Source organism: Macaca thibetana, chromosome 14 (assembly GCF_024542745.1).
Source record: "Macaca thibetana thibetana isolate TM-01 chromosome 14, ASM2454274v1, whole genome shotgun sequence".
NCBI lineage: Eukaryota > Metazoa > Chordata > Mammalia > Primates > Cercopithecidae > Macaca > Macaca thibetana.
In genome coordinates this window covers 70,489,655-70,506,839 of record NC_065591.1, presented here as the reverse complement: position 1 = coordinate 70,506,839, position 17,185 = coordinate 70,489,655, and the positions used below count along the sequence as shown (strand labels likewise).

At 44.6% G+C, this 17,185-nt stretch overlaps 1 protein-coding gene across 1 annotated transcript in view; it reads left to right on the top strand.

Annotated features, from left to right (window-relative positions):
- The window catches only part of TENM4 (teneurin transmembrane protein 4), a 3,098,737-nt gene that overhangs the window by 2,945,327 nt on the left and 136,225 nt on the right, over nt 1-17,185 (top strand). The window contains exon 20 of the mRNA XM_050757454.1: nt 5,777-5,977. Within this exon, the coding sequence (XP_050613411.1) occupies nt 5,777-5,977 (201 nt within the window). The remainder of the gene's footprint in view (nt 1-5,776; nt 5,978-17,185) is intronic.

Genomic DNA, 17,185 nt, shown 5'->3' with positions numbered 1-17,185 from the left:
TTCGCAAGCAATGTAAAGTAGCTGTTAAAAGTGCACACTCTGGAATCAGATATAGGTTTGCATCCTGGCCCTGCCACTAACTAGCCTCAGTTCCCTTGTCTATAAAATGGGAATGCCTTCCTCTGAGGGCCATTGTGAGGATTGAATTAAATGACCCATGTAAAGCACTTAGCTCAGTGTCTGACACATAGTAAACGCTCCATAAATGTGAGCTCTTATGTTATTAGTATTATTCTGGGGACAATTGAAGCACATTTCCTGTTTCGCCCCAGTCACTTCATCCAAGGTCTTTTGAAATGGTTGGAATTTCCCGTTTGAAACGGATGGATGACGCTGTGCGCCTGTCATTACCTCCCATTCTCTGCCATCTAGCACCCTGGCACCTTCCCCAGTGGGTGGAAGAGGCTCCAAGGAGAGCCGATCTTCTAAACCATTTACTGCTTAACAGAGAGCCCCTCCCAGGCATCATTTGCTCTAAAAATAAAACAGAATGTTAACAGGCCCATTTTCAAAGAGTGGGGAACAAGAAGAGATTAGTGTCTGAAAAGCATTGCCTCTCTGAGACAAGCTGTATATAAACCTCAAGCGTGGCTGGAAGTCCTGATTCAGACCTGTTAACTTTGATGGGGATTACTTTGGGCTGTCTGACAGAGAAGGAACGCCAACCCCTGGAACAAAGGAACTGGGCCTTCTTAGCCAGAGAATGGTGACCTTCATCTGCTGTCCCTTTTTATTTGAGTCACTTGAGGTGAAGACCCTGAGAAGGAAAGAGAAATAAAGAGGAGATTCCTCTTGAAACTGTGAGCTGCCTCCAATCCCACCCATGTTGTGTGGGCCAGGAGAAGGCAGTTGTCCTTTCCCAGATGATCTGGCGTCGCGCAGCGCCCCAGAGCTGCAGCGTTATTTATAAGAGAGAAAAAAATGTTTGGGAACTTTGATTTACATTATCTGTTTGAAAAGAAATGTTCTCACTCCTGCTTTCTTTTCTGAGGAGGGCCATCTGGTACTGATTCCCATTATTATTTCTGTTTCTCTGGTGAAGCTTCACTGCGTTGTCCTTGTGTTTATAACGGGGTTTTCTCGGGGCCTTTGTCCTCGACCATTCTCTTCCCCTCCTCCGTCTGCTCTGTGCTACGGGTTTCACTGTGTTTATAAAACATCAGCTAACAAGCTCACTTTTTTCCTCCCCATTCCTTCTTCTGAAGTTTATTGCCCCATACTTTTTAAAGCTTGAACGGAGCCAGTAGGACACTGGGAAGGAGTTGGGGGAGGAGCAGAAAAGAAAAAACCTAGACCTTTCACAATGAAAAGTGAGACCCTGTGTTTTTGGTCCTGCAGAGCGTCCAATAGCTTGTGTGGTCACTGAAGCGTGGCATGTTTTGGGGAAAGACCTGTGTCTGCAGCCTGGCCATGCAGGCCTCATCATTTGTTAATGGGCTATGCTTCTGCCAGAAATTTTGTCTGTAATGGCAAGCTCTGCAAGGGGAAAAAACAACTGTTTGGCCCATCTCTAAGAGGAAACTAAGTTAGGCTGTCTTCCAGACAAAGGCCAGTCCACCTCCCTAACCATTGCTCGTACTCCTTCATCACAGCTCCCTTCCACCCCAAGCTGGCCGCTTCTCCCCACTTTGCACACAGCTCCTTGGGAAATCACTGTTGTTCCTGAAGCTGTCCCAGTGTGATGGGAAGAAGTCAACTTTAATCACCACCCCAGAGGCTCCAGAATGCAAAGGCAGAGGCAGAGGCAGAGTCTACCTACCACCTCTTTGGCAGAGCATGATTGTGGCATAGATACTGGCCCTGTAGGATCAGTAGAGCACAGGGACGATGTCTACCCAGCCCCAGCAGGAACCTCCACTGATTCAGCCTGATTTCCGGGAGCTGCCGTCCCTCCTGAGATGCAGTCTTCCTTAAAACTTCCCTCCCGCTCCACAATCACTTGGCCCAGTTGACCTTCAGAAGCACAGATTAATTGTCTGGAGGTAGCCTCTCATCAGTTCCTTCTGATCTTTGTTCTCTGCCTGGACCATCTGCTGGGAGTGTAGGATTCACTTTGCTGATTCCTGGGTCTTTCCTGAGACTCATTACATCTAAGGAAGCACAGGCCTGTGCCACCCAGAGCCTCTTGCTGAACTTGGCACCCTCCCAGCCTGCTTGCTAATGATGGAGATTTATAGGTTCGACCTCAAGCGTGCCCTGGGATTCTCAGAGACAGTTTCAACCCAAAGTTGAGGTTCAGGCACTTACAGAAAAGGAAATACCTTTATTGGCCTCAGGATAGGAATTGCTGAGTTGTTTCCTGTCAAATTGGAAAGCTCTCTGGGTCTAGGGGATTGTCATAGAAGCCTAATGGGCCAGAATAATCCTTCTGAGGTTCCAAGATCTGAGGCAGGTCATGAGAATTTATTGCTATTATTACATTTATTATTTTTAATTATCAGGAATTCCAACAGGTCATGCTCTAACCATTTTTGAATGGAGTCCAGAGACTGCAGGAGAAGAGATTCTTTGCCTTCATTTGATTTCATTAATCCTCCACATTGCTCTATTTCTTTTCTTGTTTTGATTTCTATTTTTAAGACATTTTTTGTGTTTATATAAGTATATATGCATGCATGTATTTCTGAACCAGTAAGATTGTAAGGGGAAATGGCAAGAGGCCTAACCAGGAAAGGGTGATTCAAATTTAAATTCTTCCATTTGCCATACTACTGTGTGATCTTGGGCAAGTTATTTAACCTCTCTGTGCTTTCTGTTTCCTCATCTATCAAATGAACATAATAAAAGTAGCTACCTCATACTTACATTGTTAGGATTAAATGAGATAATGTCTATAAAATGCTTAATAGCAAAATATGGCACAGAAGAGGGAATAAATTAATGCTAATTGTTATTGTGATCATTACTGTGTTATTACCAAATAATCACTCCTGAACCCTGATCATCTTATTTATCATTTAGGTTATTAGGTTGAACACCTTTAAGACCCTAAAGAGCAAAATAACTTTCTTAATAAGCTAGTTCTCAAAATAAATGTTCCCAGAATATTGCCACTTATAAAGTTTTTGCCCATTTGTATCTGTGACTCTTATATACCCAGCCTGGGTTTCCCAGTCTTTTATGTAAAAATCAAATATACTGGGTTATAAAATATAATTAATAAATACATTTAAAGGATGTCTGAATTATAAATGAGCTCTGACCACAGTTTGCCCCAAGCTATGCTACTGAATGTCCTGATAGGATGAGAAGATAACTTCTTTGCAAAAGTTTATACAGTCCTTTGAAATCACAACGTCATTTGCTCCTCGTAGCAACCTGAGAAGTCAGTAGTCAGTATCTTTACCATACCTGCTTTATAGATGGGAAGCGCAGAGCAGTTATGTAATTGGACCATGGACCTAGAACCAGTACATTTTGTCCCTTGACCCTTGAACCTAGGTCCTCAGAGGCCAAATGGAGAGCTTTTTCTTCTGCAGCTTAGGGCTCCCTCGTGAGTTCCTATTAGGAGGGGCCTGACCATGCTCATCACAGTGCCATCAGCACCCTTTCTCCAACAGCTACATGTTGCCCCTCCTCCCCAGGATACCACCGTCCCCTCACAATTACAAAATGAATAGAATCCCTACCTCCCTAAAGAGAAAGACAGACCTGACAACTTTTTGGTAGTGAAAAAACATGAATCGACCTCCTTTACCAATCCTGTCGTCTCTCTGCCACCTATTGCACTTTCCATATGAACTGGAGCCACTTCAGTTAATTCTCAGTACTCTTCTCCTTTTCCGTGCAGTGCTTTGCAGAAGATCAGAGGTCTCTGTTAATGTTGTTGTAGCCCCGTAACTAAAGCTTTGATTAGGGAAAGTCAACCCCTGATAGAAATATTGGCCTCAAGATCAGACAGAGCTTCAGAGTCTTCTCTGGATGTGGAGTAATTGGAACCCTTGTGCACTGCTGGTGGGAATGTAAAATGGTAGAACCACTATGGAAAACAGCGTGATGGTTCCTCAAAAAATCAAAAATAGAATTTACCATATGATCCAGCAATTTCATTTCTGGGCATATACTCAAATGAATTGAAAGCAGAGTCCCAAAGAGATATTTGTACACCCGTGTTCATAGCAACCTATTTATAATAGCCAAAAGGTGGAGGCAACCTGAATTTCTGTTGACATATGAATGGACAAACAAAATGAGGTATGAACATATAATGGAATATTATTCAGCCTTAAAAAGGAAGGAAGTTCTGGCCATACCACAACATGAGTGAACCTTGAGGGCATTATGCCAAGTGAAATAAGCCATCACAAAAAGATGAATACTGGATGATTCCACTTACATTAAGTACCTAGAGTAGTCAAATTCATAGAGATAGAAAATAGAATGGTGGTCGTCAAGGGCTGAGGGAAAGGGGAAATGGGAAGTTGTTTAATGGGTGCAGAGTTTCAGTTTTGCAAGATAAAAAGAGTTCTGGAGACAGTGGTGATGGTTGCCCACTAGTATCCACGTCCTTAACACCACTGACTTGTACACTTAACAGTGGCTAAGGTGGTAAATTTTAAGTTATGTGTATTTTACCACAATTTCAGAAATCAGGAAAAGAATTCCTCTCTGGCAGAGTTTAGCTGTGTGATCTGGCATAAATTATTTACCTCTCAGAGCCTCAGTTTTCTCATCTGTATCTCACTGGGTTACTGAGATAACTGAATCTGATAGTGTATATAAAGTGCTTAGAGTGTAAGCACAGAGCAGATAACCCACAATGTATCTCTCTTTTCCCTCTTTCTCTGTCGGTCTCTTAAGACCACTTTGACCCTGGGCCCTGGGAGCACTAAAGGCCTGCCTGGCTGTGAGCCACCACTATGTGACTCACCTATCACATGAGGAGAAGCTGCGCAAAGTCAGCACATATTGAAGTATTTGCCCTCAAGAAAGTGAAGTTTTTTATTATCGTTTTGCTTGTTTGTTTTTTAGAGACAGAGTCTTGTTCCACTGCCCAGGCTGGAGTGCAGTGGCACAATCATAGCTCATTGCAGCCTTGACCTCCTGGGCTCAAGCAATCTTCCTGCCTCGGTCTCCCAAGTTGCTGGGACTACAGGCATGTGCCACCATGTCTAGCTAATTTTTTTTTAATTTTTTAATATTTTTTGTAAAGACAGGATCTCACTGTGTTACCCAGGCTAGTCTCAAACCCCTGGCCTCAAGCAATCCTCCCACCCCAGCCTCCCAAAGTGCTGGATTACAGGTGTGAGCCACCATACCTGGCCAGGAAAGTGAAGTTCATATCAATCTCAAGAATTTGGGGAAGATGATAAAATCTAATGGAATTAAGTTTCAAAATAAATTCTCATTTAAATTAAGGAATCTATTTTAGTATCATGCTCACATAAATAAGCCCGCGTTATGAAGTGATAATAAAAGTTTGTTCTATGAAGATTTATTAAACACCTCCTGTATGCTAGGCACTGTTCTAGGAGGTGGAGATTCAGAAGTGAATGAAACAGAGTCTAGTAGACATAAAGTGCTATGCTGATGCTTGAGGCACGTTTCTTACTGTGTCCTCCCCACAAATGAAGAGATAGGGATTTCTACCTGGGTGGAGTTGAGAAGCCAGGTCTGCTATTTGCCACAGTACTGCTCTCACCTTACTAAGTGGCCTCTGCATCCTTCTACCAGAATGTGTGAAGCCCCTTGGTCACAAAGCTAAGTAGTTTGCTTAAAGAAGCCTCACCTTTGCTGGTCAGATGCTTACCTATGTTCTCCTTCCTCCATCTCACAGTGGACTGCATGGACCCCACATGTTCAGGCCGGGGTGTCTGCGTGAGAGGTGAATGCCACTGCTCTGTGGGATGGGGAGGCACCAACTGCGAGACCCCCAGGGCCACATGCTTAGACCAATGTTCAGGTCACGGAACCTTCCTCCCGGACACCGGGCTTTGCAGCTGTGACCCAAGCTGGACTGGACACGACTGTTCTATCGGTAAATGCAGGGGGATGAAGGGTGGGTGGAGGAGGAGTGGGGGTTGGGAGGAATGAGGGTTGGGGTGGGGAGGGTGGGGAGAAGAAGCATGGGTAGAGGCAGGGGATTTCCACAGTGACATGGTCACCATTCAGTCCTGATCAGGGACGTAACTGTTCCCAATCACGTAGCAATGCATTCCCCATGCCTCTGAGTGCTTTTCTTCTTTCTCTGAACTCTAGCCTTCAACACCTCTACTCTTAAAGAGAGGATTCAAAAATTACATCCTTACATCATTCCTTCCATAGTAGTGGCCCTGAGATTCCAAACTACCCCTTAACAATGGAACTTATAATTATAGATGTGTTTCACTGAAATCTCATCTCATGCTAAGACATTATCCCTGGAGGCAAGGCCATAGGGAAAGTGTTCCTAGGTAAGCTCTGTCGGGGTGGGCTTTATAGGATGCCTGTCCCAGCCATCAAACCCTTTGGTTTCACCCATTTCTCAGAATGAAGTCCAAACTCAGTGTAGTATTTAGGGTTCTTTGGGATCTGGCCCTCACCTGCCCTTCTAGCCAAATGCTCTGTTAGTCACCAAGCTCCGTGAGGGTAGCAAACATGCCTTGTTCACCTTCGCAGCCCCAGGACTCAGCATGGCCTGACCCACAGCACCTGCTCAATAAATAGCGATGAATGAATGCATGAACACATGATTGAATGTGTTCTTGATTGTGGCATTTGGTTCATCACAGGGTTTGTACATATAAGGTACAAAGGATAATTATGTCGGCACCCTTCTGTTTGAAAACACTATGATTTACAGGTTCTTTCAACGTGAGGATTACATGGGAACATACATGAGTCACCTAGCACAGTACTGGTGTATAGCTGGTTATGGTCACATCTAATCTCTTGTTCAATCTGCACAAAAACCCTACAAGAAAGGTGTCAGTTATCCATGTTTTACCAATTTACATAATACGTTAACCAGTGAATACTTACTGAGCACCTACAGTATACCAGGTACTCTTCCAGTCAGAGAGGATGAAGAGACCAAAGAATCCCTGCCTTTGTAGAGTGTGCATTCTGGGCAAGGGAGGGGAACAACAGCAACAAAATGAAGAGAAGTAAACTGAGAAAGAAACTAAGGCTTAGAAAAATTTTAAGTGATCCTGCCTAGGAACAAAAAGCTAAAAAGTGATAGCATCTTCAGTTATGCTTTTTTACTCAAAATCATTTTCCTCTGCACTCCACGCTGTTTAAACAAAGTGAGGCTCAGATTAGCTCATTATGTTGTGTATTAACAGTTCTGGCTATGACCAAGAAAGATGGTTGAGACCTTTGGCAGAAATGAGATCCATGCAGCATTCATGCCTTTGGGATACTTTGAATTACCTTTCCCTGTTGAATAGAGAATTGATGTTCAATACACAATCTAAATTGGACTTTTATCCTTGTTTGCAAAGCTCGTGGAAAGACATGATTGTAAGCACAGATGTGCAGGGTCTTAGGAATAATTCTTTTTATATAGCTCTGTTTATAGTGATATAGTAAATGGTCCTCTTAAAGCTATGCTGGCTTGCATTGTTGGTTATGTGGCCACAAAGCTAATTTATGATAGGTATATAACTGCGTCTTGCACTGTTAATCCCTGATGAAACCCCACAGCATCTGAGGAGGTAGGTATAACTTTGGATGAGATTACTAAGTATTCTTTAGTTAGCTCGGTAAACAGAAACAACAGAACTATTAGAAGGGACTTTGAATAGAATTATGAGATCTCCTTTTCCTCAGTCCTGGCTATACCACTCCCCATAACTGGTATCAAACACATATGTGTCCTCATGTGCAAAGGCAAGAGAGAGCCATGTGATGAGGAAAGTCCCTGAGTCAGACAGATCTGGGTTCAAATCTTGGCCCTGCTACTTACTAATTATAATTTTGGGCAAGTTACTTTACCCTTTGAAGCTATAAAGTGGAGATAATGATAGTACCTACCTTCTGGAGTTATAGTGAGAATTATTTAAGAAAATAAGGCCGGGCACGGTGGCTCACGTCTGTAATCCCAGCACTTTGGGAGGCCAAGGCGGGTGGATCATGAGGTCAGGAGTTCGAGACCATCTTGGCTAACATGTTGAAACCCCGTCTCTACTAAAATTACAAAAAATTAGCCGGGCGTGGTGGTGTGCGCCTGTAGTCCCAGCTACTTGGGAAGCTGAGGCAGGAGAATGGCGTGAACCTGGAAGGCGGAGCGGAGCTTGCAGTGAGCCGAGATTGTGCCACTGCACTCCAGCCGGGGCGACAGGGCGAGACTCCGTCTCAAAAAAAAAAAAGAAAATAAAAGACTGGGCACGGTGACTCATGCCTATGATCCCAGCACTTTGGGAGGCCGAGGCAAGTGGATCGTGACGTCAGGAGTTTAAGACCAGCCTGGCCAAGATGGTGAAACCCTGTCTCCACTAAAACTACAAAAATTAGCCAGGCGCAATGACAGGCACCTGTAGTCCCAGCTACTCGGGAGGCTAAGGCAGGAGAATTGGTTGAACCCGGATGGCAGAGGTTGCAGTGAGCCAAGATCGTGCCACTGCACTCCAGCCTGGGCAACAGAGTGAGACTCCGTCTCAAAAAAAAAAAAGAAAGAAAAAAGATTTGGCCCATTATATGAGCTCAGTACCTGTTAGCTTTGTTATGATGATGATTAAAACACTCATTGTAGAGCACTTGATATTAACAAAGACATTTGATAATAAGACGTAAGATGAAATCCCTTTCAGAAATATAGATTCTAGTGTTTAAATCTCTAGCCTATAAATGACTAGAAGGGTCCCATGATTGCCACAAGGCCAGGAATTTAAAAGGCAGCTTTAAAAGTATTGTAATAGTAAAAACAATTGGTGTTTGTTGAGTGTCCCACAGCACACTAAGATGTTTCACACAGCAACACACACCCTGCGCAACAGCAGCCCTGTGAGGTTGGGATGACAGGTATTGCCCCCGTTCCTGTGATGAGGCTAGAGGAGTGGCCGTGACTTGCATGAGCCATGCTGGTGAGGGAGGAAACTGGGAGTCAGGGCCTGGCCCCGCGCTAGGGCAGCCTGCCTCCCAGCACTCCCCACAGGCCACGTTCCTCCTCAGCTGTCACTTTGCCTCTGGAAACTGGTTTGAAGGAGAATGAGGGCGTTTCGACTGTTCTCTCTCCTCAGCCCCTGCTGTGTAGGAACTGCTGGCCTGGGTTCCAACCTGCTTCTGCCACATGTTAACCGTGTGACCTTGGCAAGAAACTTCACTTTTCTTGACTTCAGTTTCCTCATCTGAAAAATGGAGATAATAATAGTACCTACCTCAGCATGTTATGTAATCATTAAAGTACATGATTTTTCTATGCACGTAGAACAGTGTCTGTCATAGAATAAGCACTTAATGTCTTTCTACCACCTCCCTTCCAAGAGCACTTTCACTGAGTGAAAGCTGTTTTAAAACTGCTGAGTTTTTGCAGTGAAGCCAAGCAAGGAATGCCTCTTTACCTGGATTCATTAAAGCCAAGAAGCTATCTTTCTGTTTAGGGAGTTAACTACAGGGCACAGAACAGACACTGGGCTTTTTGGGAGAAGAGGTGCTCCCCACTCGTTGAATGGCTTCAGCATGTGGCTTAACCCTCTAACCTTTAATTTTCCCTTAGGTAAAATTACTTTATAGAATCATTGTGAGGATTAGGTGAGGAAATATGGGCAAAGTGGTTCTCGTAGTATCTGGCACAGCTCACACCCTGGACAAGTGGTAGCTCTAGTCATCTTGCGTATGCTGCTTGTTGCCTGGCATGGCAGGGCTGGCACAGACACTGCCCAGTCCCTCCCATCAGGAGCTGGAGGCCAAACGACAAATCCCAAGTGATCCTTGCACCATCAGCATTGGTTCTGGGTTCCTGGGTTGGCAGAGATGGGACCCTGCTGCCTGCTGCCTCCCAGGAGGGAACACTGACTATTCCCTGAGATGAGTGTCTTGCTGTTTGGCACCAAGAACAGGATTTAATGAAAGCAGCTTAAATCAACATGCCCTGCACTCAACAACCAGCCCTGTATTGAAATGTGAGCTGACAAGTTCCCCAGCACGTTGGTTAGGTTTGTGGAAACAGTGAAGTCAGATTTTATACAAGTGTTTACTCAGTTCCCTGGCTTCCTGGCAACTTGGCTTCCAGTCTCATCTCAGAAATTCCTCTTTCAGTCCAGCCTCATGCATGTGGTCTTCCTTCCTGATAAACCACACGACATAACTGTTGGAACAGATTTTTATGGCCCAGAAGAGCATAGGACATAGACCCCAGTGGGACTTCACTTCCTGAGTCATTTGGGAAGATGATCCTGATCATGGTGGTGGTAGTGATGGTGGGGAGGTGGCTACTGCTGTTGCTGTTAAACAGATAGAAAAGAGTTGGAGAGGGGGAATGACCAGCCCTAAGTGACTCAGCTTACCAGTGGCAGTCTGAATTAAATCCAGGCCCTTTGTTCCCAAGTCCTCAGCTCTTGCCTCATGCCCCCTTTGTATCCAAAGAGGTGTTCGTGTGGCCAGTCTTATCTTTCTTTCTGACAAGCCACAGGATAGAGTAACAAAGAGCCATCCATTTCTTATATTTAGCATGTACCAGGCACTGAACTAAGTCCTTTGCAACCTTATCTTAGTTAAGGTTCATAAGAACCCTGGGAAGGAAGTATTACTAGTATTACCATTTCCAGATGAGGAAACTGAAGCTCAGAAAGATTAAATTACATACCGGCATCCCTTTTCCCCCAACCCTCACCCGATTAATAAGTGGCGGAGTCCAGATTCAAACCAGATCTGGCTCCAAGGTCTCTCCTAAACACTATGTTATATTGACCAATGTATTCTAATCTATCTATCTCTCTCTCTCTCTCAGTCTCTCTCTTTCTCTCTCTCTCTCACCAGGCTGTGAACTCTGTGAGGTCAAGGCCTATCAGTATCCCTAGCATAGGGCCAAACATGCATTAGGTTGTCGGTGATTATTGCATGAATGACTTAACCAGTGAATAGTCAAAGAAAGAAAAAGAGCCCACTGGGGACACAGGGAAGAGAGGGGCTGCAGCCGAAAGCTCTGTCCAGGAAGATACCAGCACACTACCTGAGAGTGAACCTAATCGCTTCTTTCAGGACTCCACCTCCTCCCTGCCTCCACACAAGCCCCTTCCCTCCCACTCCCCACACAGTGTGCTGGGCTAACACCAAATCTCTGCACTCCTTGTCTGTCACTTCCCAGACCTAGATCATGTTAGTTTCTTGTGCAGTGCCAGCCAGCCAGAAGTCCTCCTGGACAAGAGCTGGCATCATTTCACCTCCTTCAAGCCATCTTCCCCAGGGAGCAGGCCTGCTGGGCTGGATGCCTCATCAACATTTACGTAAAGGGGGTACACTCAGCAGCACTGCTGAGCAGAACAGCTCCTCCCATCTCCCCTTCCAAGTGCTTTAGTTGGCTTTTCACCCTCTTGGCTCAGAGCTGTCTCAGAAAAGGGAAAGAATTTAATCTCTTTGAGATGGTCCTTAGAATTGGAAAGGCTCGCCTTTCTTTCAGAGCTTAATGGCTTCTTTTTTTTTTTTTTTTTTTTTTTTTTTTTTTTGAGACGGAGTCTTGCCCTGTCGCCCAGGCTGGAGTGCAGTGGCGTGATCTCAGCTCACTGCAAGCTCCTCCTTCCGGGTTCACGCCATTCTCCTGCCTCAGCCTCCCGAGTAGGTGGGTCTACAGGCGCCCGCCACCACGCCTGGCTATTTTTTTGTATTTTTAGTAGAAATGGGGTTTCACTGTGTTAGCCAGGATGGTCTCGATCTCCTGACCTTGTTATCCGCCCACCTCGGCCTCCCAAAGTGCTGGGATTACAGGCGTGAGCCACCGCGCCCAGCCAGAGCTTAATGGCTTCTAAAGATTTTAGACTTTGTGGCATTTTCCATTGTACCGTTTCAAAAGCCATCCCTTAGACTCATCATTTGCCCCTGTTGGTTCTCCGTCAGGTCTTCCTTCCCCACCCTCACCCCCATAGCCTCTCTCCTCAGCCTTATAAATTTATTCCTCATTTCCACTGCTATATGAGCTCTCTAGTCTTGTCTCCCATAAATGACTTTTATTTGAGAGGGCCCTCTCACTATATTTTATTCCTTAGGGTTGCTGGCTCACAGAAGCAGTACATGGCAGAGATTTTGCCTGTAAAATGCTCATGCTGTGGGTTTATGATTCTTATCATTTGATTGCAATTGAGTTTCATGGAATAACAGGTGAAGATGTTTTAGAGATTCAGTGGCATAGGTTTGGAGGTAACATGTGCAGTCAGCAAGAATTGCAAGAAATTTGGAGTAGGACCAGGCTAGATTTTCAAGACTCAGCTTAAGAATAGACTATGGCTAATGACACCTGCCTTGCAGGGTTGTTTTCCAAATCAGATTTAACATGTATATGGTGGCTGCATTCAGTAAGCAGTCAATAAATGAAGTAGTTGTATATAGTTTTAGAATGCATGATTAGATTTAAATTATCCAAACAGTCCTTAGACTCTAACAAATTTAATTCTTTGGACAGTTTATACAATGAAGGTTTGGAGCCAGAAGGCCTGGATATGAATCTGTGTAACCTTAAACAACTCGCTTGCTCTCTCAGAGGTGCAGTTTCCTTGCAGTTTCTGAGTCTCTCTATCATCCCCTTTCCCCAGTCCCCAACACTGGTCATTGACACTAGATGAAGAGGCGTTATCTAGATCATTATCTAGATGAAGAGTCAGATAAAAGCTGACACATTTATCCCCAAACAACTAGGTCAGTGGCCCACAGCACAAGGGAGTTAGGGTCAGCCTCCTCTCAGCATAACGAGCTTCCTGAGGTCCATTCCAGAGAAGAGCACAACCTCCTCAGAGACAGCACCCCACAGTAGCTCCATACCTGCTCCCACACTGACACATTCACTGCATTCATTCACTGAATCTTTCCGGCCTCTCCCGTGTGCTGGGCATTCACTGTTTTAGGCACTGAGGATCAGACAGCCCCACAGCCTGGTCAGGAAATGAGATGCCTAATTATTCAGCATGAGCGGAGCTCTGATGGATGTGCGTATGGTAGGGTTTGGGAGCACAAAAGCAGAAGCAGTGAACTAGGCCAGTAATGGGATGGGAGAGGAACCGGAGAAGGTTGTCACTAGCCAGAGACTTGTGAGTCAGACCCTGAAAGGGGACTGAGGGGAGGCCCCCTGGTGGCCAAGGAGGAGAGGGCAGCGCAGGCCGAGGGAACAGCATGTGCACAAGTAAAGAGCATGCATGGTTGGCTAGACAGTCACGCCTCATTCCGGCTGGAGATAGGAGCTGCAGGGGTGGGTGGCAGAAAAGAAGGCCAGAGTAGGCAGGATCCAAACTTCGGAGCCCGCTGAATGCCGCGCCGAAAATCTTGGCTTAAAATAATTGTCAATGAACATTGAAGGTTTCCTTTTCAGACTCCACATCAGGTCTCTCTCTTTGGCTCTCTCAACTCAATCTGGCCTAGATTCTACCTTAACGGAGCGGGACCGTCCAGAATTCATACTCAGATCCTCTAAGCTTTCAGTTTAGTCTCTATTAATCTCCTCCCTTCCCAAAGGGAAAGAGAATCACAAAGCATAAATAGTAACAATAATGACTAGACGGATATGGTGCTGAAAAGCCCTGTTATCAAATGAAGTCACAATTGACAGCAAAATAAACTCAATGCTTTCCCAAAAATAAGCTTAAAGTAGCAACCGGGTTAAAATAATTAAAGCTCTAAACATAGCAGTTGCATTAGAGCTAAATTCAATTTTATTTACGAGGCAAAATATAATTACATTTAAATTTGAGGGAACAGAATTTAATTCTTATTAATGACAGAAAGACTGAGTGAGATGCTTTAATGCCAGAGAAATTGTCTTATGTTCATGGATGGGAAAGAAAATTGGATTCAGCATTGAGCATTCTCCACTGTTACAAGTCTCATTTGTGTACCCGGAATTGTTCCTTCTCTGAGAAGCATTAGCTTCTCAGCCCAGAAAGCACAGCACCGACATCCAATTAAACATCAAAAGGAAACAATCAAGCTAGGCTATTTCTGTATAGGTATGTTATAGGAGGGGAAACTCAAGGTTAGAATTTCTCCGGAGGAATAATAGCCATTGAAACTTGACATTTCCTGTAGCCCTTCACAACAGCGAGTGACAGCCTAAAATCAAAGTTCAGAATAATAAATATCGAGGAGATTGACACTGGCATAGAGAGGAAGGGAAGTGTCAGAGGGAGGTATGGAAGAGCCTACCAGTTGCCTGGGAGGTAGTGTAGAGGTTTAGACACAATGAGATGGTCAGTTCCTAACATTTAATCAAAGACTGGAAAATTGGGCCCAGACAAGCATGCTGCTAAATACTGCCAGAGTTAAAGGTTGATAAACCAAGAGCTGGCAGATTTGTAATTTAGTAGAATTTCCCCTGACAGCCCTGGAACGTTTTCTGTCAGAATTGGATCTCTTCAGTATGCAAATATAAGCCCTCCTGAAATTGGGCTTCAGAATGAAGTTTTTATTTGGATGCCCAAGCTGATATCTTGTACAAAATCTCTAGTTGTCTTCCTGAATCAAACTGCTGTTATTATAACTTGTAATCTAAAAAACCCTGTTCTTTCAATGGAAATTTTATATTTTACAGAGCTCCTTCATGTATGTGCTTCATTATTTATTCAAACAGCAAATACATTAACCTCTGACATTGCAGATGGTGTTACTCCCAGGAAACCAGGGTCCAGAGAACTCGGGTGACTTGCTCAAAGACACTCTGAGAAAACGATGATTCACTTCCAGGTTTCTCTGGCTTCAGAGCCCGTGTTTATCCCCTGCACAACTCTGCCATTGGTTATTACCAAGGTTTGTGCCGAAACTGCCAGTAAATCAGGTATCAGGTTTTGGATAGCACTTCATTCAGTAACACTGCCAGAGGAACCATGTAAATTGGATCATGACTTTGGTGTACTAATATTACTACAAGGGTTTCAGAAAAAGAGTAATTGCTCTCAACCGATGGTCAGGGAAGCTTCTTGGAGGAAGTGGAATTTAAGGTGGTGTTGGAGGTTAGATACGAGTAGGTAGCGATAAAAGGAAGAGGCAAGCAACTTGTAGCAGCCAATTGTAGAAGTCAAAGATTTGCAACATATACTAAGATGGGAGATCAGGACATTTTCTAGGAAAGATGAGTAGCTTGAAGTGGCTTAGCTTAGGATGTTTGTGGCAGTAGTAAGAGGGGGAAAAGGTGAGGGAAGCCAGCATGAATAATCTTGAAGGAGTTGAGGTTTTTTCTGTCTTTGGGAGCCACTGAGAAGTTTCAGGTGGAGGTGTGACAAGGTCAGGTTTGGTTTTAGAAACCTACTCTATTGTCAGCGTACAGTTGGAGGTTCCTGAGGGACAGCCAGGTGGAAGTGTCCAGGAAAGAGTTAGATAGATGAGCTTACGACTGAGTGGAGAAATGAGCCTTTTACAAAAGGTTATTAGGGTCAGAGATTGTTGGGAAGAGAGTGTGACATCAGCTGTCTCTTCGTTTCACCCAGCTGGGACCTTTTAGTGGGGGTCTGGTTGTGTTCCAGTCCTGGCTGAAAATACACATCCAAGTCACATTATTTGGCTTCCTTGCTCACTAGTTCTTTCCTGACTTGTTATCCTTCTGCAAAGTCAGCTCCTATTTGGAGGCCTCCTCCAAGCTAGGTTTGAACTCCTCTAATCAGGAAGCCAGATACTCTCCAATTAAGAGGAGTAGCAGTGGTTTACTGCTTCCTGTGGTAGGTGCTTTGTAAAGACTTGAAAATCTAGTCCTGGGGGAATAGATGTGGAGACCTGCTCTGCACCCACATACTGGAATCCACTTTTCTGCTTGGTTTGAAAGCTCTCCAAGCTCCTTGAATGAGGTGAAAGGCCGTGTGGTTTCCAAGGCTCATTAACTTTCTGCCATCTCGATCCGTGGAACAGAGCCATGGCTTGAAGCAGCTCTGACTCTCGGGTGATGGGGAGGGAAGTTGAAAAGCACAGGAGAGTAGCTTGGGTTTGGCCTCAGTGTCGAAAGGAGACTAATTACTGTAAGGAAGTCAGAGGTTCCTTTCCTGTACCTTCTTCCCCTTCTGGCTGCTTCCTGAAACCTGCACTGAGACTAAAAGGCATCTGTCCAACTTAGTGAGGGAGGGAGGGAGACAGTGTGAGTGCCATACCTTCAGAATGCTAATTTGTACAAAATATGGGGAGATCTGGTCTGCGGGAGAAAAAGTTAACTTTTAATTAGCCTACTGTGTGCTGGGCATGGTGACTGGCATTGTGCTCATTTACACACATAGGCAGACTTGAGTTTCTTGTGGATATGAGTAATTTCATATAATCTCGTATCCTCAGCCCCTAAGCATATCTGGCACAGAGTAGATGCTCAGTATATTTGTAAATCTGTTTCAAAACTCTGTTAGATAGACATCATTATCACCATTTTATAAATGACAAAAATAAGGCTCAAAGCGACGCAGTATTTGTTTCACATAGCTAGGAAGTAGCAGAGCAGGCAGTTACCTGATTCCAAGCCTCTGCTCTGTGAAAAATCACAGAATCTTGAACAGTTACGTGGAGCACTCTGTCCTCTACCACTGGAATCTGGCAATACAGATACAGTCAGAAGACATGTTTCCTGTGTAAGACTCACAGGGGAATGCAGAGATTAATTTGATGATGGCAGGGTTCTCTAGACAACTCAGGTAGACTAATAACCCTGAGAAAAGAAGATCCACATAAAAGTGCTTTGGGAAGGCCGAAGGTGAAACTCCTTCCAGCAGCCGGGAGGGGACTTCAAGGAGGAGGTGGCACTGGAGCCAGAACTCAAAGCACATTTAGATTTGAACACATGAAGATCACGGTAAAGGAGCCCAGACTATGGAAATGGCACAGGCAGGAGCACAGAAGAGGGCCAAAGAGTGCAGTGACCACCCTCTGGCAGCTACTTGTCCAGCTGCACCCTTACATTGACTGTTTCCCAAGGTAGCCAGCAAGTTCCTACTCAAGTACTGACATGCACGTCACTGTGTGGCATAGGATAAGGTACTGCCTAGATAGGCCCTAGTTTTCCCGTCTAGAGAATTCTCTTCTGACCATAAAGCCTGCTCCTCTAGTTTTCCTCTTTTTCTTTCTTTTTTTTTTTTTATTTGCTGATTTCTCTGTTTTA